At 43.8% G+C, this 26,581-nt stretch overlaps 1 protein-coding gene across 3 annotated transcripts in view; it reads right to left on the bottom strand.

The window, feature by feature from the left end:
• Window positions 1–3,203: 3,203 nt before the first annotated feature.
• Window positions 3,204–26,581, bottom strand: part of IFTAP (intraflagellar transport associated protein) — a 68,029-nt gene continuing 44,651 nt past the window's right edge. For 2 of the 3 annotated variants that reach the window (XM_075927507.2, XM_075927509.2), the window contains 2 exons: window positions 18,655–18,785; window positions 3,206–4,774 (listed from right to left, as the gene is read on the bottom strand). In XM_075927507.2, coding sequence (XP_075783622.2) covers window positions 4,604–4,774; window positions 18,655–18,785 — 302 coding nt within the window. In that variant the 3' untranslated portion in view covers window positions 3,206–4,603. Of the gene's footprint in view, window positions 4,775–18,654; window positions 18,786–26,581 lie in introns of all 3 variants that reach the window. The other variant, XM_075927510.2, reaches the window with a different exon arrangement.

Here is a 26,581-nt window from a genome sequence, read left to right as displayed (position 1 = left end):
CCGGGATTTAAATATTTCGCGCTTCATTTGCATATTCGCATTATGGTGCTATTTCGAAATAGCGCTATTTCGAAATAACAGACGCTGTTAAGAAGTGGTTATTTAAAGAGAAACCCCTTCTCTTGAAATAACTGGTAAACTTCATTGTATGAGAAATAAGGGTTATTTCGAGAGAAGGGTTTTCTCTCGAAATAACCGCGTCTTAACAGCAACTGTTATTTCAAAATAGCGCCATAACTCAAATACGCAAATGAAGCATGGGATATTTAAATCCTGGGGTTCATTTGCAATTGCAAACTATCTTCATTTGCATCCCTCTCTTGAAAGAGGGTGAAAGTATAGATATACCCCTAGAAACAGAACTGAGAAACACTGCATACTGGTCCAAGTGTCAACTTACCCCAAGTTTGTGGTGTTCAGATGTGGGAGTCTGACTTGTCCCTTAATAGAATGAGTGGGGACAGCCCCTGAAGCTCAGATCGAAATCAGACCCAACAATTTGGTTTATGTCCATACTTACTTGCTATTTTGGAACATGATTATGTGAATAATTGTTCTGAAGAAGATATACAATATCCTATATAAAGTCACAATTAACTACTCTGGGGAATTTTCATTGCTATTATTTTTTTCAGAAATTATGTAAATAAGACAGCTCTTTTGTATGCTCACAATTTAGTACTACTGATTTCCATTAAGGTGTGGGTCCATGTGATCTTAGATAAATTAGCTTGACTCTGAGAATGGTCTTAACCATGGCTTTTATTCTTGAAAACATTTCATAACAAGTAGTAAAGACAAAATATCTCCAATTTGCTTCTTTATACCTGACAGTATTACAAACGTGTGACATGGCTATACAATCATCCTGCCAACAGAGAACAAGATGTCTCTTCAAGCAGCTTTTCCAAACTCCTAATCATTTAAGGAGTTTAGTTAAAGCCCTTTAAGAGAAAAACACCTTTTTGTTTTCAGAAAGGACAGGCAGACATTTAACACCTGGCAGAATTTCAGATGCCAGGGACTGGCCAAAGCAACCAACCAATCGGTAAAAAGGATACATTCCCTTCAAGAGAACCCCCAAGACACATGTGGCACCTCACGCCCACCTGTGCTAACTGCCAGTTCACCACAAGAAAGTTCACAGCGGTGGGAATGCCCTTACTTATCACAAGTTCTCATCTCTGTGGTGCAGGGAACTCATCTCGTGAGGCTGCCAAGAATCATTATCAAGGGTTTCCTCATCTTTCATGTGTCACTTCAACTATTGTGAGCTGAACTTTTCTGGTTTGTGAAGCTGACATTTTAAAGCCCTCTCATCAGGACTCAGGCTGAGTAGATGAACGATGTGCTGAAGAGGTCTGTTGGGATCAGGACAAATGAATCTTGCCCCGATATTTTCAGTTGCCATTTTGCATCCACTACTATAGCTTCAGAGATGCATAGCACTCACAGCTGCTCCACAATGCTTTAGTCAGGGAGTTTTGACCAGCAGAAGTGCATACCTGCATGCAACTAAACTAGGGCTCAGGACCCTTCCTGGTGTGGTCTGAAGATGCAGGCTCCTGGTGAACTGAAACTGAACAGGTTTCACTGTCTGCATGGCCTTTCCTGTCCTCATTTGGACAGCGGAATCTGGGCCAAAGTGAAAATCAAGCTATCACTGGTGTTATTAAAAATGAGTGGTAAAAAGCATGGAAGGCACATTTCATCCTAGTAGGTAGGTGGATATTTTTACATCCAGGCTGTTGGTTAGTCAAACTGCAATACATGGTGGTGTTGGATTTGTGCCATATATTGGGCCTTAGAATTGAGTTTTATGTTGAGTTCTACATCACAAAGGTTTGCTAATTCTTGAGTGGAGAGGAAGGGAATCTAGGGGTCAGCAACCTTCAGCACATGGCTCATCAGGGTAATCCACTGGCAGGCTACAAGACACTTTGTGTACATTTACCGTCTACAGACACATCTCTTCGCAGGTCACAGTGGCCGCAGTTCACCCCCATGCTGCTTCCCACAGCTCCTGTGAACTGCAGCCACTGGGAGCTGGGGTGTGTGTGCCTGCAAATGGCCAATATAAAAAAATATTTTAAAAAAGTCTCCCGGCCTGCCATAGACCTTGATGGGCTGCATGCTGCAGACTGCTGACCCCTGCAATTAAACAATACCAGATAGTTATCCATTTGTATCAGCTGAAGGAAGACTTTATGAATAATTAGAGGACAAGAAATATGGTTTCCCAGCAGCAGAAGCAAGGAAATGGGAAGTTAACAACTCGATCACATCTAAGGAGGTCAATAAAATGAGCTGATCAGCACATCTAACTTACTGTGCCTGATCACCAGTATCCTATTTATCTTTAGAAGCAAAGGGGAAAAGGATAACTCATGAGAGGCCTAAGTGAAGTAACCCATCTCTCTGGTGCAATATTCATCTTGTGCAGAGTTAAACCTCATTGTTTAATGTTGAACATTAGTTAATTTCTTTATCTCAAACTGAGCCATGTAATGATCAATCTGAGGGTATATCTACACAACACGCTTATTTCGAAATAAGCTATTTTGGAAAAAAAAATCGAAATAGCACATCTATACTACAGAGAAGCATCAAAATTAGTCCAAGGCAGACTGCCCTAATGTGGACGTGCTACTTCAATTTAGCAAACAGCCCCAGTGGCTGAGGAAATCAAGAAGAATTGAGTCCTACATACCTCATGACTCTCAGGAGAATGCTGATCCATACACTGAGGGTATGTCTACACTTGCAGCCTAATTCGAAATAGGGCTGCAAATATAGGCATTCGAAATTGCAAATCAAGGCCAGGATTTAAATATCCCGTGCTTGATTTGCATCTTCCCGGTCGGGCGCCTTTTTTTTTTTTTTTTTTAAATTGACAAGCCCGGAATAACTACATGCGGCAGTGAAACGGGCATTCGAAATAAAGCCATAGTTCAAACTACCTGTTAAACCTCATTGCAGGAAGAATAACAGGTATTTCGAACTAGGGCTTTATTTTGAACACCCATTTCACTGCCATGTGTAGACGCAGGCAGTTATTCCGGGCTTGTCAATTTCAAAAATGGCGCCCGGCCGGGAAGATGCAAATCAAGCGCAGGATATTTAAATCCCGGGCTTGATTTGCAATTTCGAATGCCTACATTTGCAGCCCTATTTCGAATGAGGCTGCAAGTGTAGACATACCTTCAGTGTATGGATCAGCATTCTCCTCAGTGCTTTTGGTCACATGTTCTCCTTTCCTTACATGTTATGCAGCACATTGAATGCATTTCCACTGGTATAGAATGTATGTCATGTGGTGAAAAACCTTGGAACCATTTCCCATAGAAATGTGTGAAATGTCCACATTCATGGTCTAAATTTTGCTTGGCAAGCTATATACTGGGTTAAATCACTGCTGTTCTGCGTCTCCTGTCACTTTGTGACCAAACTATTTTGTGACCCAAAAAAAAAAAAAAAACCATGATTTTTCAGGAATTATACACATTTAATTTAAATCACCATAAGGAGAAAACACTGAAAAATAGAACTATTACTTGTCTGAAAAACTGAAATCACACAGAAGGCATCAAAATTTTTCTTTTCATCATTGGTCCACAGATCTGTATCTTTACATCTTATAAGACTAAAGGCTGAATGCTCAGTTGCAACAAGCTCATGTTACACTCCTGAGGGAGCCAGGCAAAAACAGCTCTGAGGCAACACGGGGCTGGTTGAAGGCTGAAGCCAGCACAGAATATAGTCAGAGCAGTCATGGAGCTACTCTAATTTACACTAGTTTATACTGACCTCTAAGAATCATTATTCCAGCAAGGATAGTCTATAGCACTGCAGGCATTATATGACACTCGCTTTTTCTTCACCATGGGAATTCCTAGTTGCCTTTTAAGGCACCATTCCTTTTGGTTTGTGATGCCAGAGAACGACAAAGCAACTGGAAGAGGAGCTGAGAACCAAAACCAGTGATATATGATATGATGCTTATAGAAACCATATAGTCTGGTGGGCTGTCAAATGCTTTAATTTATCTGCATGTACTCAGGTATGGCTGCTTGCCGCTCCTGTTGGCAATGGATCATCATTCCCAGACACTGGGAGCTTCAGGATGTGGTATCCCAGTCTGCACCACTTCCCACAGCTCCGGTTGGCCAAGAACAGTGATCCGTGGTCAACTGGAGCTGCAAGCAGCCATACCTCATGACCGCATCTGGCCCCTGCTCTAGGGATATGGAAAAGGGGCAGAGAGAGAGGAATCTACCCTCACAGGCTGGAGCTACCATGCTTAGACTGTGAGTTCACTGGAGCAGGGGGCACTCTTTTGTTGGGTTTGAACAGCACCTACCACAGTGGGGTCCTGCTCTATGACTAGGACTCCTAGACACTATAGTAATATGAATGCTATGCAGTGAGCATTGCAGCCCAGTGCTGCACAGGGTAGGAATATCTGAACATCCCATAGGTTCTATGAGAGGCCCAAACTGGCCCCATTGCAAAAGAGGGAGCTACAATTGCAGAATAGGAGCTGGATTTTTCCCCTTAAAAATATTTTCCCAGCTGATTAACAGCGAATGCCCCACAAGGTACGTCAGCTTCCCTCTTCAGATCCTGTTGACTTGAGGCCGATCCATACTTTCTTCTGTTCAGACGAGTTCATAATGGCCTTCATCTCAGCCTCAGAGAACTTGGGGGTCAATGCCACGCTATCATAGTCAAATTCTTTATCAAGGGAGAATAGCTGAACCTCATCCCCACATGGCTGCAACAGGGACAAACACAGAAATATAAATAAAACAGCAGCAAGTAACGATAAAGAAGCTTACAACGGAAACTTCCGATTAATATTTAATTAACCTATTTTTTAGACTCCAGCACTCTCAGCTGATTAAGTTGTTTTTAAGTAAAAGAATAAATTCAATTATTCAATTTGACCTAATTTAAGCCATTTAATGTGCCCCATTTGTACCATACTGTATCTGAATGAATATCATTAACTAATTTTTGCTCAAGGCAAGGAATCAAAAAACCTCCCTTGCATACATCTATTACATTTACACCACTTGTAGCAGCAGGGCTGTGATGATATAGAAAAAATATGTAGAGCAACATTAAGTAGCAAGGATAGATCCTGCAACTTTAAAATTTGGCTAGATTTAAGTGTTGTTTGCTCAACTGCTACTACATTTTGCAGCATTGTGAATGTGTATAAGAAAGAAAAAAAGAAGCATGCAGAGAACCTGTATGCAAGGGTGTGCAGTGGGTTATTTTGGTTGAGGAAAGGTACCGTATTGCAAAATTACTATTGGCTCTGCTGACATGTCGCATGGAATATTTTTAATCACAAATGTGTTTTGAAAAAAATTCAGTTGGGCACAATTTATACATAGGATCAATAAATAAATAATAACAGTTTAAAGGCTGCATAAGGACAAGCAAAGGGACCATAACATAAAATGTTTTAGATAAGACCCGAGATAAGACGTGCCCGTCTGTAATTTCGAGGATTCATTTTATTAGCACATCTATCCACCAGTGCAGGATTGTTCCCTGTGTTTTGCCCAATTTAGCATAATATGTCTATGTCTACATTGCACTGTCACCCAGGGAGGTGGGACCTAGGTTTGTAGACTTCTGGTTTCCAAGCCTGAGTTTATAGTTCATAGTAACCTGGGTCTCAGCTGTGCTAACACGTCCATGCTGCACTACAAAGAGCTTTGGACTCAAATCTGTGGTTCAATCTGAATCCACACTGCTAAATGACAGGTTTGGGCCCAAGTCACCATGGGACTCAGGCTCTGACCCTCCCAACTAGCAGGGCCTTAGCACTCAGGATTTCAGTGCTTGCTGATCCAAATCAGACTAATTTGTGGGCGCACAGAAGTGGGGCTTGGGCTCAAACCTCAACCAGAGTCTGAGCTCAGTGCACAGTGTAGATCACGGGTGGGCAATAATTTTTTGCTGGGGGCCACTTTGGAAATTTTTGAAGAGGCCCCAGGCCGCCCAGGAAGGGGTGGGGCATCAAGCGGAAGGGGCGTGGGGTATCAAGCAGAAGATAATGATTGGTCTGGGGTGAGGGAGTGCCTTGACCCCCCTCCTGTTCCCTTAGGTGCCCATGCCCCTGGCATGGGAGGAGACTTGCCCGCTCCCCTGCCCCTAGGCCAAATCAGCATGCAATGCTTCAAAGCACCACATGCTCCTGGCAGGGCGGGACGAGGCTTCACGTACTCCCCTGTCCCTAGACCAATTAGGGCCCGGGGCAGAGGAACGCGTGAAGCCTTCTCCGTTCTGCCCCTGCCCTGCGAGCAGTGCTTCTCCTGGAAAGGCAGGAGTAGGCTTCCTGATTGGCCTGGGGGTGTGGGAGCAGCAGGGCCCCCGTGGGCCGGATCCGGCCCAGGGAGGCCCTTTTGCCCATCCCTGGTGTAGATGCACCCTCTGGACTTCAATAGCAATAGACAATCATCATTTTCTTGAGCATCAAGAAATCAATGCTACAAAGTGCTGAGTACTCCTGCCCCACCCCAGCAAATCTTAAACATACTTCATGTCAAGCATGTGATTAATCCCAATAAAACAATGACACTACTCATGTGCTTCAAATGAAACACATGCTTAGGTGCTGTGCAATCATCTTGCAAGATTGAGCCCCAAATGCTCTGCATGTGATGAGACGCTTCAGAATTCACAAGATGAAAATAGTGAAGGTGTGGCATCAACCAGCATGCTACAGCAGCCTGACGGCAAAAGAGAGGAATGATGAGCAAAACAAGTCTAGGCTGAGATTTTCAGTTTTCTGTTTTTCATCTGAGTTTGTGTCACATGCAGCTTCGTGCATGGCACTATTTGAACACTGGGATTGAGGTGTTTTTCATCAGATAGTAGCACCTCAGATTGTTCAAGGGAGGGGAGGTCAGATGGTGTAACTGAGGGCAATAGGATACAATTAAGGGGAAAATGTGAGCAGAATATGAGGAACAATTTCCTGAGCATGAGCTTGGTTATATTGAACACTAGCCTCTCCTGGGCACTGTCCCATCTCTTGAGTAAGTTTGCCCACTCTTATTTAAAGCACTGCAGAACAATTTTGTATTGGCAGTAGGGTGGACCAGATGACCCCATAATAATTGATCTTTCCTATTCCTAGTTCCTGTGTTACTATTAACTTTTTCCACTAGCACTTTCATGACAGAAACTTTGGTATCAACAATGACTTTGGCAGCAGAAGTAAAATGTAACTTGAAGCAGGCACACATAGGGTTTCTATTATAATCCACCTATTTCTCCTCAAGCGAGTTCATTAAATTGTAGTCGATGGAAGGAAATGTCTAACTTTTCCTTAGATTGCTTACAGTACAAGATCCTGGTACACAAATGTTCTCCCAACCTGCTGAGCACACACCCAATCAGTAAGTTACACAGGGCTGTTTGTTAGGGCTTTGGCCCAACAAATATGTACTGAAAGTGGGGCAGCTTCAGCAGAAAAGAGCAAGAGTAAGTCTACACTGCAGGGTATCACCTGTGTCTACACAAGGCGTCCATTATTTTGAAATATTTTTCGAAATAACAGGCATGCTATTTTGCCATCCCAGTAAACCTTGTTGCACGAGGGATAAGGGATGGTTCAAAATAGCATGTTATTTTGAAATTTGGCACTATGTGGATGCTCCAAACTTCAAAATAAGCTATTTTGAAATAGATTGAACATAAGATATGCAATTTGCTTGTGCAAATTGTGTATCTTATTTCGAGTTTAGAGTGCTGTGTAGACTCATCCCTAGGGAAGCCCCAGGTCAGAATAGCACCTAGGTATTAGGCCAGTCACTTAAGAGGTAAAAGACTAAGGATTTCTTGCCTGTGGAAGCTGTTTAATTAAAAGTTGGTCAGGCCAGGCATTGCTTCTAGCTTCTTCTGTAGCCCAGAGGGTTGGTTGTGGGCTTGGACTGGCAGGTGTGTGTTTGAGGCTATCCTGGGACCTATGCTTACCCATGTTCTGTAAGAGCCCTGAGCTTGCTGCTCCCTTGTCTGTTGAATCTGTTTTGGTTGAGCTAAATGTGCTTTGAGCCAGGCTCACAGCTACCATCACACTCTAGTCCAGTTGCTTAAATAAGACAGCAGGAGACTTGAGGCATTTCATATGCATTGTGAACAGCAACTGGGCGTATGTGATTTTTATCAGTAATAGGGATGTATTACTGAGAACTAGCCTCAAGAGGATGAAGTCTTCATTGCTCACTGCTAGCTGGAACTTTTTGGTCATATAGCCTGTGCCTGCCTCAGGGATAAAGTCCCTGCACATTGAGCCCTGAAGATTGGACTTAAGGTCGGGGGAGACGTTGCCCAGCCATGGACAAATGGCAGCCTTGTGCTCATCCCTGATTTAAAACAAAGTTGTTACTGATTTGATACAGCCAAATTAAACACCTGAAATAAGGCCATACAATGTGGCCATGGGCATTCAGTGCTATGGACCCACCTTGCCAAGCATATTGTTGTTGTTATGAAAGAACCCCCAGGTACACTGGAAGATTCATAGAACTTTCAAGCAAGCCTGAGCTGGTTTAAGGCTTTCCAAGAGAAACAAGTAAAATCCCCCATTTCCAGACAGTTTCAAACTTCTGTCTGTTTTGGTTTGATATTGTGGATTGACATGAAATGGAAGGTAAAATGTGTGTGTATGTGTGCGTCTGCATGGGTGCTAAGGTTGCCAGGTAGACCCCGCTAAAAAACTGGACACGCTTGTCCGGGGGGGGGGCGGGGGCGGGGCTGGCTGGGAGAGGGGCAGGGGCCGCGGGGCTAGATGGGAGGGGGGGGGCGGGAAGCAGAGCTGGCGGGGGATCGGGAGCCATGGGTCTGGAGGGGAGGATGGGGGGGACAGAGGAAGGGGAGCGGGAAGCAGACCGGGGGCGGGGGGGTGCAGCCACTGGCTGCAGCCAGAGTCCTTCTGGCCACGCCCCCGGCAGGCGCTCCATTTACTTGCCAGCAGAAGACGGACGAGGGCGGGGATGGGAGCCAGTCCCCCCGCCCGGCTTCTGCAAGCAACCAGAGGCTCCCAGCTGGGAGGCGGGGCTGCGATTGGCGCTGGGAGCCTCTGGTCCCATGCAAAAGCTGGGCAGGAGGAGGAAGATAGCTGGGAGTCCCGGTGGGCCCCTCCCCCCCGGTCCCACCCGCAACCCAACCCAGCTTTTGCGCACGACCACAGGGCTCCCAAAGCCAATCTCGCTCCACTTTCCAGTCGCTCCCCCTGCCAGGCTTCCCTCCAGCGCCCTGCCAGAAATTCACAAAATACCGGTCATTGCACATGTCCAGTATTTTCTGAATTTTTCTACCGAACAGACTGTGCAAATACCGGACTGCCCAGTAGAAAACCAGACACCTGGCAACCTTAATGGGTGTGTGTGTATACTCCTTTCCAACTGGTTGTCAAGAGGGCTGAGTCGTTCAAGACAGTGTGTTCAGATTGCAGCCTCCCACAGAGCCATGAATTCAAATCCCACTCCTGGTAGTCCTTTTCATGCCGCTTGGCAGGGGGAGTTGGGCATGGCGACCTTCTAAGCCTTTTTTTGATAGATTTTTTTTTTGAAGACCAGGACATTACAGGGTCCAAAAAAGAACTAGATACATTTCTGGAGGTTAGGTCCATCAATATTTATTAGCCAGGATGAGTAGGAATGGTGTCCCTAGCCTCTGTTTGTCAGAGGGTAGAAATGGATCACTTGATGATTACCTGTTCTGATCATTCCCTCTGGGGTACCCAGCATCGGCCACTGTCAGCAGACAGGATACTGGGCTAGATGGACTTTTGGTCTGACCTAGTACAGTCATTCTTATGTTCAGGGCTCGCCGAACCGTGGCGAACCCCGCTCGCCAGCCGTGCTGTCCGGTGTTCTGCGCACGCGCAGACCGCCCAAACCCGGCTCTTCTGGGATGTAATCTACTCACCACGGGCAAGTAGAGTACATAGACTGTCGAGCCCTTCTTATGTTCCATACTGAACAAGTGTTGGCTCTAGTTCTGGCCTGTGTTGAAGTCTCTCATACAATGAAATCATAGATTACAGTAACTCCTATAGTGCTCCTCCATGTATGTTTGAACAATGTTTTACCTTATTTATGTAAGCTGGTAATCTCTCCTTATGTACATACTGTGATGCTGGCAGACTAGTCACCAGCTCATGCCAAGGTCTCTGTGTCTCGGCGGGACGCTAACAGACACCTACCTGGAATATGTGTGGCTTATTTAATGCAGTATTGAGATAATAGCATGGGCAGTGGATATTGGAGTCAGGGGGAGTCTGAGCATCCCCAAACAGCCTATTGTGCCCCTTCCCCAGGCCAATGTACTTCCCACAGGGAGTCAGGGTTGGACTCATTGCTTGGCCAGTCCTCTGAGGCCTGGAGCCCTGTGGCTGTAGGGGCAGTGGCCACACCACCCAGGAGCTGTGTGTACTGAAGCTGCGGCACACCAGGGCTGAGACCTTGCCTCTCTGCCCCCAGGCGAGCAGTGCTGGGGTCATGGGCCCTGGTGGGTTTGCTTTGGGCTCCTACAAGGGTGAGGGGAATGAAAGAGGCGAGGGGTCGGAGCTAGCATCCCCAGGCAGCAGGGTTACTGGCCGCCCATGATGAGCAGCTTTTCAGATTGTAGAAAAGAAAGCAGGAGAGGAAGCTGGTACGAGAACACTGCCCAAAGAATTCCATGTCACAGCGTGAAAAATAAATCTCACCTTTTTCTTGTTTCGGATGAAAGCTATAAAATCCCCAAAGTCTAATTCAGAATTGTCACCTAGTGGAAATTCCTGTTCAGAATGCTCCTGCTTCCTATTAATTCTAGTTGACATTCAAGTTTTGAAACACAGTAACATGTCTATTAAACTACTAGTTACAGTACAAACTGACTGTTTACCTGAAATCCACAGAGTGTCTACATTGGGCCCCTTATTCCGGAAAATCAGCTGTTTTTCCGGAATAAGCTGCGAGCTGTCTACACTGGCCCTTGAATTTCCGGAAAAGCAACGATGCTCTACTGTACAAAATCAGCTGCTATTCCGGAAAAGCTACGCTGCTTCCGCTCGGCATAAGTCCTTATTCCGGAACACTGTTCCGGAAAAGGGCCAGTGTAGACAACCCAGTAGTCTTTTCCGGAAAAAAGCCCCGATCGCGAAAATGACGATCGGGGCTCTTTTCCGGAAAAGAGCGTCTACATTGGCCACAGATGCTTTTCCGGAAAAAGGGCTTTTCCAGAAAAGAAGTCTGCCAATGTAGACGCTCTTTTTCCGGAAATACTTATAACGAAAACTATTCCGTTTTAAGCATTTCCGAAAATTCATGCCAGTGTAGACACAGCCCAGCAGAATTCTACCAAGACCTATAGAAGGATCCTAATGGGGCTAACTGGAAATTCCAATCAGGACTATACAATGAAACAGAATTGAGCACCAGGGGAAAGTGACATTTAGATCACCGTACAATGATGAAGTAGTGCATCACGTTGCTGTGTCAAAATGTCACTGGGTCATAGTTCAACAGTGTTTACAAACACACATCAGTGATCTAGGATTAAGAACAGTAAGATCACCAGATGCATCTCCTGCAACAGCAGGTGTTGATCAGACAGTAGATATGAAATTGATCATACTCTACACCTGATTTTAGTCACAGGGCTAAGAAGCAATCATGATAATTTTAATGATGGTGCAGAGCTAGCAATGCTGCAGTGTGTGTTCCCTCATTAGGCTGGAAACTTGATTTGCTTTTCCTGGGGTAGAGGGAAGAGGAAATGACTTACAATAAAAAATATTTACCCTTCAGTTTGCAAAACCTTCAGGAAAGAAGCCAAAGGAAGCATGGCATATTAAATATGCGGGAGCAGAATAGTGCAGGTCTCAATGAATCTGACTAGTATTAAATTTAGCTTTAAGTTTCTTTGGAAGAATTGGAATCTTTTCTTTTCAGATGCACTTTCAGACATTCAATTTCTATAGTTCTGTTCTTTGAAAACTGCTTAAATGTTACCAACATTCTAGTTGCTGAACAACTCAAGGTTAGGAAATAAAGGCATGTCTACACTAGGAAATTATTTCAAAATTACTTATTTTGAAATAATAACTCCCAAAATGACTATTTTGAAATAATGTGTCCACACTAAAGGAAAGCCTAAAATCACTCCCAGGCAGGCTCCCTTAATATGGATGCACTACCTTAACTTAGAACCCTAGAAATCACTGGTAAGTGCTGGAAAGTCCACACTACACTATTTTGAAATAACTATTTTGAAATAAGCATTATTCCTCATGGAAAGCAGGAACTATTATTTCAAAATAACCAGCCCCTTATTTTGAAATAACAGGCTTGGTAGTGTGGACGCTCTGCCTGTTATTTTGAAATAAGGGGAGCTCTTTTGAACTAAGTCCCTAGTGTAGACGAAGGCTAAGAGTCTGCTCCAGTAGGAGCGGTCTCACTGGCTTCACATGAGTAAGGGTTTTCAGGATCTAATTTCAGGTCTGAAGGAAATCAGGAACTGTGGCTCCACTACAGGGTTAGTGTTGTAGCCCAAAAGCTTGTGCTCTGCAAAAGGTCAAGACTGTGATTCTAGGAATGAGCAGACTATACAAATGCTATTTGTGTCTTTATTTCTTTAATTTCCATTTATCAGTTATACCTGTCTAATGCCTGAAACACTTGCTATTGATTTCAGTGTGCCTTGGGTCAAACCTTAGGTGCAGAATGGTATATCCGTGATTTTTTTTTTTAAATAAATAACATTCAAATAAAGCTCTGTTGGGTCAATATCCACAAACAAGTTCTCTTGACCCCCCCAAAACTAAAGTTCTATCCCTTCAGTACGCATTCCACTAGTTCTCCCAAGAGAAGCCTATTAAAATACCACACCCTGGAGGATGCCCATAAGATCTATTTTAATGTTCTAAGTGCTCAGAGAAAAATCCAAAAGCAACCCCTTTAAAGTATTATTTAATCTCAAAGGGTATGTCTACACTACCCCGCTAGTTCGAACTAGCGGGGTAATGTAGGCATACCGCACTTGCAAATGAAGCCCGGGATTTGAATTTCCCGGGCTTCATTTGCATAAGCCGGACGGCGCCATTTTTAAATGCCGGCTCGTTCGAACCCCGTGCCGCGCAGCTACACGCGGCACGGGCTAGATAGTTTGAACTAGCAAGCCATTCCGCACTATCTAGCCCGTGCCGCGTGTAGCCGTGCGGCATGGGGTTCGAACGAGACGGCATTTAAAAATGGCGCCGGCCGGCTTATGCAAATGAAGCCCGGGAAATTCAAATCCCGGGCTTCATTTGCAAGTGCAGTATGCCTACATTACCACCCTAGTTCGAACTAGGGTGGTAGTGTAGACATACCCAAAATGTTTTCCAATTACTGTGGCTATAACTGTGACTGATACCATGCTTACAAGTATTTAAATTAAGAAAACTTCAGATTGCAGTACACCTTTGTAGCACTTCTACAAAATCAAATCTGTCACCTCTGTACCAAAGCTATTACAAGAACTGAGAATACACATTCAGACTCTATGGCCTTGTCTTGATTTGTATTTGACTAAAGCATTTTATGATCATGTAGATGAGTAATGAGAAAGTGTCTGTATGAAAGGAAAATGCACATGTAATTCCAAATTAAATTGGATGTAAGAGTAGAACAAACCAGACTTCACTCTGCTATCTCCTCATTGCAAGTTTCAAAAAGTCTAGTACAGCTGTATGTCTATTTGTGTGCTTCATTTCTCAGGCAAGTACTGGAACTAGTAGGTTTGGTTTTTATCTTCTTCTCCCAAGTATTAGTTCATTTCAGCATCCTCTGAAGGAAATCAGTCCAAAGGCCATTAGATTGGAAACTGAAATTCTGATTTATTTCAAAAGGAAGAAATTCAACTATGGAATACTGAATCCCTTGCAGCTGAACAAAAACAACAGTGAATCAAGTTATCTTGTTATTTTTGCCTAAGGAGCATAGAGAAATATGTGTATTTCAGGTGTCTAATTTAACATCTAATTGAAATCTTTTCTGGAAGCTCTCTGGGAATAGAATTTGTGCTCTATTAGAAAACTGCCAGTTTTCTTAAGATTGCCCATGTGATTTACTCAGAGACACCTCTGAAGGAAAAATCATTTCATTCACATCTACCACAAGTCCAAATTAAAGAGGAAAGAGCGCACTGTTCAGATTAATAACTGGAGCATTTTGCTGGAGGCCACTTTGCAAAGTAACTTTGTAAATTAAACACCCTAAATTGAGAGTTTCAAAAGTATATTAATAGTTGGCAATTCTGTTCCTTTTTATTTAATCTCTGTGCAGATACATTGATTTAAAAGCCTCGATTCTGTCCTTCCTAACATCTATTTTTACATAACTCAGAGTAACCTACACTTCCCTTGTTTAAATGACATAAAGGGTTTTCCCCATAAATAAATACTGCTGAATGTATTGTATGTTCAAGGGTAAACAGACCAGCTCAATAGCCATGTGGAAAAGATAGAAAAAAAATGTGTGTAGGTAAAGTACACATGAATATAATGAGCTAAAATACTCATAGAAAGGATTGGCTAGAGGGTAAGGCACTGGGGTGAGACTCAGAAAACCCAGCTTCAATTCGTGCTTTTTGTCACAGATTTCCTGTGTGACCTTGGACAAATTGTTTAATCTGTTGTCCACCAAGGCTTGGACTGGGCCACCAGCTCTCCTGGGGCTGGGAACCAACCATGCTCTGGGGCCTACATTCCCTCCAGGGCCGGGAGCCCACCCATATCCAAGTAAGGCTGTGGCCACCCACAGGTAAGACTGGAGCCACACACCACCTGCCCTCTCCCCATTCTCCAGCTGGGGAAGGCTGGGCCTGCTGTCTCCCCCTTCCTCAACCCTCCCCACCGTGGTCGCCAGGGACAGGAAAGGCTGGGCCCACACACCCAGGCTCTCGCTCTCTCCCATGCTCCAGCCGGGACTGAGTAAGGCTGGGGCCGCATGCCGCCCATCCTCCCTCTCCCGGGTTGCTGAGATGCAGAAGGGTGGGTCCCTGTACCACCCACCCTCCAATCTGTGATCTGGCATGGGCCAAGGAAGCTTGGGGTTTCGAGACAGGTCCCGAAGTTGCCAGACTAGAGAGGTTCAACATATATAATTATAAGGGGAAGTTCATGTGCCTAAAACCACTGAAGAAAGTGGAAGCAAGTTGTAGCCAAAAGTCATTCATCCTTGTTCTCACTGCATTTAGAGAAGGATAATTTTCAGGGTGATGAACATCCCTTTAACAATTAGACATGCTTACATGTACTTCACCTCATTAAACACATTAACTGTAGCCATTTGCTGAAAACTACACATTCTTCCAAGTCCTTCACACTTTATGTCAGGGACACCAACTCCCCTTCAGCATCCTATTAGTAGTTGGGTGTATTTTCAGGGGTGGGGAATGGAAAAGCCAGATCCCAATAACATAGCACAGAATAAGGTACTGCTCTCCTCCAACAGCAGTTTCGATGGGCTGGGATGTGTTTGGGTTGGAAGAAGAGCTGGAGGTGATTGTGCTAATTTGAACCTCTAGAAATAATCTTCCCCCTTGTCCCATGGCAGGTTCCTTGCTCTGATAAGATTAGGACATGTTTACCAAGGGACTGAGTACTTGCAGCACCCACTGACTTCAACTGCAATTGTAGAAGCTCAGCAACTCTGAAAATGAAGCCCCAATTGTATTGTCTAAATGGAAAGACATAGGCTTGTGTATCATTTGAGGCAGGAGCAGCTTCATTTTGTAGCTGGTAAAGCACTAAGCATGTTGGCTCACTTTCACATCCTTCCAAAATGCATGAACCTTTCCCCACTGTCCCCTGTAAGCAGTGCCATCCCTAGAGAGGTGTGGAGCCTGGGACAACTCTCCCTCTGCTGCAGGCCCCACCCTCACTCTGCCTCTTCCTCCCCTGCTCTGTGCCTGCCCCGCCCTCACTCCACTCCTTTCCCCTAAAGCACCACCACTGCTCTGCATCCACCCCGCCTCTTCCAACCCCTGCCCCATCCCCTCCCACCTCCACTGCACGCCTTCTTCCAGGTCCCCACCCTGAACAACATGACCTGGGGATCATGGAGGGGCCGGCACTGACCCCCTGCAATCACCCACAGCAGCAGGAAATGGAGCACCTCAGGCTCAGTCAGCCCGCTCCCCCAAGCCCGGCTCCTAGCCACATCACATGAGGGAGCAGAGCAGCTGAGGTCAGGGCAGTGAAGTGAGGAGCCAGCAGCCTGCTCTGCTATGCCCTTGCCAGGGCCCAGCTGCAAGGGCACAGCAGAGCAGGCTACTGGGTTGCTCCACTTTCCACAGTTCCCACCACTGCTGGTGAGTACGAGAGTGGCCCTGATCACTGCTGCCAGCCCCCAACCTCCTCAGTAATCCTCCAGGCTGCTCTGGGGCCCCCCAATTATGAAGGGCCCAGGGTGGCTGCCCAGATCCATCCAATGGATCTGCCTATTAACACTCAGTTTATTTCAGGTACAGTAGAACCTAGCAGTTAGAACGCCTCGTGAATGGAGACTGTTCATAATTCTGAAATGTTATGGTTGTTCATTCAAAAGTTCACAGTTGAACATTGGCTACGTACAGCTTTGAAACTTTACTATGCAGAAGAAAAATGCTGCTTTTCCTTTTCTTAAAATATAGCTTATGTTTAACACAGTGCTGTACATTGCACTAGTTTTGGGGAGATTGTCTTGCCTGACTGTATATTTTCATTTCAAAATGAGGGGTCAGTTTGTAACTCTGGTATTCATAATTCTTGGATTCTATTATGACCAAACTGTTCCTCCAATAGAAATAAATGCTGTCACAAATTGGATTTTCATCTTCTTCTGATAAGTTGTAACTTCTAGTGTCATGTACAGGCTGGACCTCCCTTAACCGGGACTCTCTGGTCCGGCAACATCCTGGACCACAGAGCCCAAGTATAGGAAGGTTGGGCTGTGGGGCAGCAGCGTAGTGGCATGAGGGGGGGAGAGGCTGGCGACTCAGTTGGGACTGCCATGGGGGGACGCAGAGGGGTAAGTGGTGCAGCGAAGAGTTCTGTCCCTGCAGCCGGGAGGTATCAGAGATTGGCAGCAGCAACGGAGCTTGGGGTCCAGCAGTGGCTGCAGAGCTCCAGCCCCGGCCACGGAGCTTGGGGTCCGGCAGCCACAGAGCTCTGGCTTCCACGGTAGCTAGGCAGCAGTTAAGCACGGGACAAGTTGGGAGGGACCTCCCCTGGTATGGCAACTCCCCTTATTCGGGACTGCTCCGGTGCTGAGGGTGCTGGACGGGGGAGGTCCAACCTATACATTCATTTATTAACACTTAAGATTTTCGCAGATTCCCTTCTTCTTTATGTCAACATATGCTAACCTCCTGGGATATGTGTTTCAGTATGTCATAATAGATTTGTATAAAAATGTCTGTTTCTAAAGGTATAAATGTGCACGTTAACTGCCATGTTACAGGCCATTCAGAGGCTTTTATTTTAATTGGAGAAACATATGGGTTAGAGCTGGAAAAGATTTATTAAAGCATCTAGTCCATCTCCCTGCCAATGCCAAATTGTTCTTTTTGGTATATTTTCTAGTGTTGATTGCAAAGAATCAAATATATTTGCACATGCAGTTTTGCTGCTGAGCTCAATGAAGTAGCATCAATCCTTCATTGGTCACACATCTTTATAATCTTGATTTAAACCTCATAGAACAATGATAACCAAATGAAACTATCAAAACTGCCTGATTTTAGCTAGAAGAAATCTTAACATTTCAGAGTCTATCATCATGATTAACCCAAAAAAAAAAAAAAAAGCTCAACAACACATCACCTCTGCAACAGAAAAATTCCTTATCCTAAATTTAATGTTCACACTGGCTGATTTGTCAGAGAGTTAAAGACTTCCAATAAGCCTGCAAGCATTCTAGACCTACATTTCTGATTTTAGTGGGGCTGAAATTCTAAGGGAAAAGGGCAATTTAAATTAAAACATGTATTGATTGCTGTTTTCTGACAAGCTATGGTGCTGTCGTAAATAGTACTAAAACTGAATTGCATCTTGCTGACAATAATTTCCAAAAGATAAATCCCAATTCTGTGCTTAAGATACGTTCTAGGGATTCTTTTTTGTTTTGTCTTGTGTATAATGTGGCATTAAAGAAATTGTTCACTCACTGCAATTTGGGAACTCACTCAGCAAGAGTGTAAGTGTAATGTAATACTACCAAAGCCATCAGGAAATTAAATATTCTCTCATTCTATGTACCCTAATGATTTGTTAAAAGTTCAGGGAGCATCAAAGGGTTTGTTTGAATAGCTTGTGAGTTTTACCAGTTATACAAAATGTATTGGCTAAAAGTACAAAAAGCAAAAAAGTGATCTATTTCACTGGATCATTTATTATATAGAAGAACTATACATTACACAAAGTAGGACCTGTTCCATCAAAGAGCATAATTACTTTAACTTGTCTGTGATTTTTTTAAATATATTTTAAAATGAATTGCTAACTCAGTCCAAGGCAATTCCACACAGCTCCCTCTACACCACTCTGTTCTTGTATGGAAATAGCTTTAAAAATCCACTTGGAATAAAAAAGAAAACTATGTTTAAATACATCTGACATCATACCTCTTGAGTTTTGCTGTTTGATGATTGTGCATCTGACAAGGTCCCGAACTCCAGATTAGTAGGCTGATTAAAGGAAGGTCTATAGCAAGTTGCTGTCTCTTCCACCTCTCCTGGAAGCACTAATGACCCTGCTGAATACAAAATACTTCCACTCAATATATGATTTAGCAAAATCATATTCTAAAATCTTGCAGAGCTCAGAAGCTTGGTAGCACTTGCATTATACTTTTCCTGTTGCACAAAATATAATAGGTGTACAGGCAATCCCCGGGTTATGTACAAGATAGGGACTGTAGGTTTGTTCTTAAGTTGAATCTGTATGTAAGTCGGAACTGGCGTCCAGAATCAGCCACAGCTGAAACTGATCAGTTTCAACAGCGGCTGAATCTGGATGCCAGTTCTGACTTACATACAGATTCAACTTAAGAACCCCAGGCGTCCCCAAGTCAGCTGCTGCTGAAACTGATCAGCGGCTGATTCCAGGAAGCCGGGGGCACAGCAACTCTGCCTCGGGCTTCCTGTAGTCAGCCGCTGGTCAGTTTTAGCAGCGGCTGACTTGGGGACGCCTGGGGAAGAGCAGCTGGGGTGCTGCTGGGTTGCTCAAGTAGCGCGGCTCCTCGGCGCTACTGGAGCAACCCAGCAGCACCCCAGCTGCTCTGCCCCAGGTGTCCTGATTCAGCCGCTGCTGAAACTGACCAGCAGCAGCTGAATAAGGATGCCTGGGGCAGAGCAGCTGGGGTGCTGCCGGGTTGGTCCAGTAGCGCCGAGGAGCGGCGCTGCGGGACCAAACCAGCAGCGCCCCAGCTGCTCTACCCCAGGCGTCGTGGGCAGAAAAGCCTGGTCTGCTGTGGGGGAGGGGGCACTAGCTGCCCCCCCCCCCAGCAGACCAGAGACATGGGGAGCAGCTTTTCTCACCCCGGAGGACGTGGGCCGCAGGACCGCGGCTCATCTGGGCGTCCCGCCACTCCCGTCCTCCGGGGCGAGAAAAGCCCCGTTCATAACTGCGGATCCGACATAAGTCGGATCCGCGTAACTCGGGGACTGCCTGTATTTATCTTTAAAGCACTACTGAAGCTAAAGCCAGATCCAAAAAACGCCTGTACTTTGGGAACTCAAACAGGCTTTAAACTTCATGGCTGGTCCCAATTTTTCAAATAAGCTAAATCAAAACCATAGATTGTGGAGACCCCCCATATTCTCAGGAAGTTTGGGCATCGTTTCGCCTCTATTCAAAAACGGAGGTAGTGGCCAGTGCAGAGGTCAGTGAACTGGGAGCCAGGAAACAGGAGTTCTAGCCTGAATGCTAGCCTGCTGAATGACCTGTGGCAAATCACTTCAGTTCCTCTATTTGTAAACTGGAGAGGATGGAGCCTCTCTTAGAGGATCCTGGAGACAGAGACTTCTTTTCTCTCCCCGAGGGATTTGTGAGTGTGCTGGGGCACCTGGGAAGTTTACAAGAGAGCAGTGCTCCAGCCACATGTCTTCACTTCTCATTTTTGCTCATAGTCCCAGTTAGGCTATGGATATCCCAAGGAGGCCTAGTTTCATCTAGCTTCTCCTCTGAAGATTGTTTATTGAATTACAGTCAGCAAGATTAAACACAGTGGCTGCGTCTAGACTGACAGCTGCTTTTGCAGAAAAAACTTGCCAGCTGTCTACACTGGCCGCTTGAATTTCCGCAAGAACACTGATGATCTCATGTAAGATTGTCAGTGTTCTTGCGGAAATGCTATGCTGCTCCTGTTCAGGCAAAAGCCCTCTTGCGCAAAAGCTTTTGCACAAGAGGGCCAGTGTAGAAAACGCGGTATTGTTTTGCGCAAAAAAGCCCCGATGGTGAAAATGGCAATCGGGGCTTTCTTGCGCAAAACCACATCTAGATTGGAACGGACACTTTTCCGCAAAAAGTGCTTTTTGCAAAAAGTGCCAATCTAGACACTCTTTTCCGCAAATGCTTTTAACGGAAAAACTTTTCAGTTAAAAGCATTTGCGGAAAATCATGCCAGTCTAGACGTAGCCAGTGGTTTTGTAAAGGGGACCCTTCTTTATTAAAGAGCTGAAGATCATTCCCCTTAGGATCTCAAATCAGGTTCAAATCACAAGTCAGAAGATGAAAGTCCAGAAATAAAAGTTTTACCTTTCAGCCTTATTTATTTGTAGTTTACACCATAAATAATTGCATTGGCACTCATTTCCATAATATTTGAGCACTTTCCCGACCAACTAGACTGGCAAAGCCAAGTAAAAGGAGCCTGTATAAAGTTGCTAATAAGCATGTGCTAAGCCTTGACATGTTCAACAGCTAACCATGGTGTGATCTCCCTAAATTGTTTCAAATTCACTGCTCAATATACTTATTGCAAGAGGCAGGTCTGAGCATCCCCACCTGGTGATGTAAATCTTTGGTCATTACTGTACAAAGAACAAATATGTCACTGTTTATTCCCAAGAGACTCATTTGGGGAGAGAAAAGGGAGGAACCCCCCAATGAAACCATCTGGCAAGAGCTCAAAAAGACAAGGCTTAAAAATGAGGACAACAGAAGGAAATTTATTTTTGCTTTCAGCTAGAAGTGCTTTGTCACACTCAGGATGTCAGTCCTAATTTTTTAAAGCTTGTTAGTAATGCAAACAATGTTTCAGATTTCTTTCAATCACTGCCATAAGAATGTGGTAATCAACTTTTGGATGCCTGTAGACATATGAGAAATGAGCATTTTCTCTGTACCCTGGCTGTGCAACAGCAAATGAGAGCCTAATCAGTAAATGTTGCTTTCTTTGGTAACGTTTAATCAAGAAACTCCTTCAGAGAGAAAAATTAGAGAGTCTTGACAGCCTTCCTACTCAGTAGGAGGTTCCACATGAGCTGTAGGGTTCTGTAAGATATAGCCAATACCTCACAGCTGGCTTAGCCCAATGCTTCTGCAGGACTAGTGGAAGATGATGATCCTAATTAAGCTGCTAATTACATTGTCACTGGAGGTGATTAATAAGCAACAGGACAGCCTTGGATGCTGCCAATGGCATCATATAGCTAGACATAATTGAACAGGTACTGATACTATAAAAGGAAGGATTTGGAATGTACTGTGCTTAACACTATGGAGAATCACCTTTCTAGATGAAGTGGTTTTGAAAGCTGGGATTCTAGTAATATACAACACAGCACGGCAGATTTGGAAGCTGAGCAATTGTCTTATGTTCAGCGTTATGAGGGATCTGCAAGAAGTGGTTACTAAATCAGTGAATACTGTTAATTGAGCCAGATTCTTAGGTAGTTTTGAAGAACTGATGTATTAATTAAACCTAAAAAACTATATTAATGTTATGGATCTGATCTGAACTCACACACTAACACGGCTACCCCTTGATACTAGTCAAGCCTTTGAATTTCTTCACAATTTGTATCTGCAAAAACAACTAGGAGGACTGTGGCACCTTAAAGACTGAGGGTATGTCTACACTACCACCCTAGTTTGAACTAGGGTGGTAATGTAGGCAACCGGAGTGGCAAATGAAGCCCGGGATTTGAATTTCCCGGGCTTCATTTGCATAAAGCCGGGCGCCGCCATTTTTAAATGTCCACTAGTGCGGACTCCGTGCTGCGCGGCTACACGCGGCACGGACTAGGTAGTTCGGACCAGGCACTAGCGGACATTTAAAAATGGCGGCGCCTGGCTTTATGCAAATGAAGCCCGGGAAATTCAAATCCCGAGCTTCATTTGCAACTCCGGTTGCCTACATTACCACCCTAGTTCGAACTAGGGTGGTAGTATAGACATACCCTAACAGAGTTATTGGGACATACACTTTCCAGGGGGTTTTCTCACAAAAGCGTAAGCCCAAATAATCATTGTTTTAAACTCTTGAGTGTATATCTTCATTACAGCCCACCATGTCTAACTATAAATGGTCCCAAACTCACTTTCAGAATGCATCTGACAAAAAAATTGTTGCTAAGAGGTGTCAGAAAACTGAGCCTTTGAGCTTTCTATTTATTTACCACCCCTCCTATCTCTTCCGATTCTCAAGCATCAGGTTGTCAGCCCCAAAGAGCTGTCTCGTGTGAAACTGTCTTGAAGCGGTGCTAAAACTGGGATGCAGAGGCTGGGAAGAAGCTATTTATGGATTTTTTTCCAGCATTAATAAAGCCTCACAGTATTTATCTGAATCTGTTTGCCCAAGCTGTTTTACCTGCATGCACATATAGGTTCAAATTTAAGGAAGCATGGATTATGGAAAATAATGGGTAACAGAAAAACACGCAGTAAAGTGTTGTTAGCTGATAATATCTGGCCTGATTTTTCAGAGGTACTGAGCACCCATAGCTCACAGTGTCTTCAGCTGAAGTTGTGGGTACTCCGCATCTTTGTAAATCAGGTCCATAGTGGCCTGTGGCCTAAACTATCTCAGGGCTAGATTGTGATACACTTACTCATATGGAATAGTTTGTTACTCTTCAATTACATTGATTCCAGTGGGATTATTTGTGGAGGAAGGTACTACTCAATATGAGAATATCACAATTAGCCCATTAAGTCCCATTCTGTAAAATCCTTACATCCAGCAAATTCCTTACCTAGCACATACGTAGAGGACTTGCTGAATAGAGATGGTTTGCTGAATTGGGCATTAGAAAATTATTCCCTTCTTCATTTCAGCATTTAGCCTGCAGTTTCAATAGGATACTGTGTTATTATGCACAGCTGATCCTAAGGCCCAATACTTCAAACTCACACACGCAGTCCCATTGAAAGGCCTCACATACCAGTATCATTGTATTTAAGGCCTGATCCTTCTCTTTAGTCAACGATAAAACTCCTGTTTAAAATACTTCCTGTATCCCAAAATAGCATTTTCCACATCTTGACAGCACGCCTGTTATTTCAAAATAGCTTTCAAAAAAAATAACGGGAGCACTATTCCAACATGCCAGTAAACCTCGTTCCACAAGAATTAAGGGACGTTTTGGAATACCGCTCTGTTTTGAAATTTGGCATTGTGTAGACAGTGCCAAATTTTGAAATAAGCTATTTCGAAATTAACTCAAAATAAGCTACACAATTGCATAGCTCAAACTGCATAGCTTATTTTGAGCTACAGGTGCAGTGAAGACACACCCTAGGTTCCCCTCAGTAAACTGAAATGGTTTCTCAGAGTCATTACAATCTGCACTGCCAAGAATTATTTGAAGCAACAGTAGCTCATGCACCATAACCTATGATGGAGGAGGGATAGCTCCGTGGTTTAAGCATTGGTCTGCTAAACCCATGATTGTGAGCTCAATCCTTGAGGAGGCTGTTTAGGGATTTGGGGCAAATCTATCAGGGATGGTACTTGGTCGTGCCGTGATGGCAGGGCACTGGACTCTATGACCTCTCAAGATCCTTTCCAGCTCTATGAGATAGGTATAACCTGGGAGTGGCCCCTAGCAATGAAAAAATATTTCTGTGTATGTGTCCTGATTCGCTTATCACAAGGAAATCTATTTATCTTAGTCATTAATTTTCCATAAAGATTTTAAAAGGCAGTTAAGCCTGGGAGTGGACCATCAGAACATACAATAAAATATCTTTAAACTCAAATCTTATCTATTAGTAACTAGACAGCTCTTTTATTAACTCCTGTAATTATTTGAGTGTATCTCCATGAGTAGGCATCATTTTACTTTAGCTCTCTTACACGTCACATTTAAAAGAGAGGATTTGAATGTTACAATGACTCTTTTACAAGAATGCCATACCCAATGGCTGCATCTAGACTGGCATGATTTTGTGCAAATACTTTTAACAGAAAAGTTTTTCCGTTAAAAGTATTTGCGCAAGAAAGCATTTATACTGGTATGTGCCTTTGAGCAAAATATTTGCTTTTGCGCAAAAGCGTCCGTGCTAGTGTAGATGCTCTCTTGCGCAAGAAAGCTCCGATGGCCATTTTAGCCATCGGGCTTTCTTGCGCAAGAAATTAATGTTCCTGTCTACACTGGCCCTCTTGTGCAAGTATTCTTGTACAAAGTCTTATGCCTGAGCGGGAGCATCAAAGTATTTGCGCAAGAAGCACTGATTTTGTACATTGCAAAGTCAGCGTTCTTGTGAAAATTCTCACGGCCAGTGTAGACAGGCGGCAAGTTTTCGTGCAAAAGCGGCTGCTTTTGTGCAAAATCTTGTCAGTCTAGACGCACCCAATGAGTTCATAGTAGGAGGGCATTTTTCCCATGAAGTTATGAACCCTTAAAAACAGGAGATTGTATATTCAAAGCTTAACTAGGAGATGGTGTGGTCTATGAAAAAGGCCCTAAAACTGGAAATCAAGAGGGTTCTCGTTTGCAGCTCTGCCAATGACTTTGGACAAATCACTTAATCCCCTCTTTGTGTTTCAGTAAAATGGAGACAGTGGTTACGCATTTGAGATCTGCAGATTAAAAGTGCAATACAAGTGCTAAGTGGGGTTATTTCTCATGCTCTTCTCCTCATGTGGCATTCAGAATAATTTTGTATTTATATTTTCATGTGTCCTTTACAAGTTTTGAGATCTTTATGATGTTATGTTTATTGGCATTTTTTAAAATTGTTTCATTTTATTTAGAGATGACTCAGTAATTGAGCCATTCTTGGAGCAGTGCAGAAAATGGTTTGTCAACACTCCTGAAAAAGGTTAGCTGTAAAATGAATCATACTGCCGAAGTGCGGAAACCAGGCATTTCTCCGTCTATCTCCTGAGAATTCCTGATCCTCTGTATTGTTGCCTTAAGCTACTTACAGTCAGAGATTAAATTTAATGAGAGAGAGAGATTAAATGGCCCACATGCACGTGCTGTCTGTACACTGTGGGTTAAAGCTGTGGTTTGGGGACTCAGATAGATTTGCATGGCTAACTAGAGGTTTTTATGCCAAATTCCCACAATTCAAAGTACTAGTTCCAGACTTTCAGTTGCTGTCTAATGAAAATAACTACAATTTATCTGTACTTTGGCCAGCTGATTTCTAGAGGCCACTGTATTTCTAAGAATTCTTTTGTTCCCAAGCAGCAGTTACATCTGGCCCTGATAGGGCAGGTTAGTTGAACATAGAATTAAAACGAGGAAAAAAAGAGAGTGATTAATCCAGCTGGGACACTTTAACACCTACAATCTAGTATGCTTTTTGCACAGTCTTGTGTTGAGCCATAATTTTTAAAGATGTACACATTTTACAGGTGTGTATACTACAGAATAGCCAGCAATACCTTCATTCTCGTTAGGCCCATTATGATGGTTTTTCCATACAAGATACAAACCAGTCTGTAAGTTCTAGAAATCAGAGTACAGGACTGGAAGCCCAGAACTCCTGAATTCTATCTCAGCTCTGCAGCTGTCTCCTTTGTTGCCCAATGCAATATATAGTTAACTCCAGTGCCTCAGTTTTCCTATCTGTAAATTTAGATTCTATGTATCCTATTCACAGGGAGATTGTGAGGAATTAGTTCATGTCTGAAGAGCTTTCAGGGCTCTAATACACTATACACATCCTCAGTGTTGTAATGTGCATTGTAGATGGCTGAGAGTTCATAAGGATTACTCCTGTGTTTATAGAGGTTTTGTGCAGTGAAAGTTTTCTCATGGGACAAGCTGAGGAGAACAAACCAAATCAAGTGTCACATAAAGGGACAGTAGTTAACTCAGTGATAATCTGCAATAGTAAAGGTAGAACATTATGATTATTTTATAATCATCCATAAAAGCAGCAATTGCAAGATCAACCCAACATGATTTGCATTCCTACTCTAAATCAGTATTTATGCAGGGCAAACAGATAATCATTTTTGTAGTTTCCACCATTTTAAATGCAACCTAATTAAGTTGGTGTTTTTAAATGTATGTGTTTAATACTGATTCTCTCAACAAATGACTGGTAGTGCATGAAACAGCTAGGCAAGTATGGGAAGCTTCAGCGTAA

The sequence above is a fragment of the Pelodiscus sinensis genome, chromosome 5, assembly GCF_052426305.1.
Source record: "Pelodiscus sinensis isolate ZL-2025 chromosome 5, ASM5242630v1, whole genome shotgun sequence".
NCBI classification, from domain to species: domain Eukaryota; kingdom Metazoa; phylum Chordata; order Testudines; family Trionychidae; genus Pelodiscus; species Pelodiscus sinensis.
Note: the sequence above shows the minus strand (reverse complement) of the source record. Positions and strands in the feature narration are given on the sequence as shown.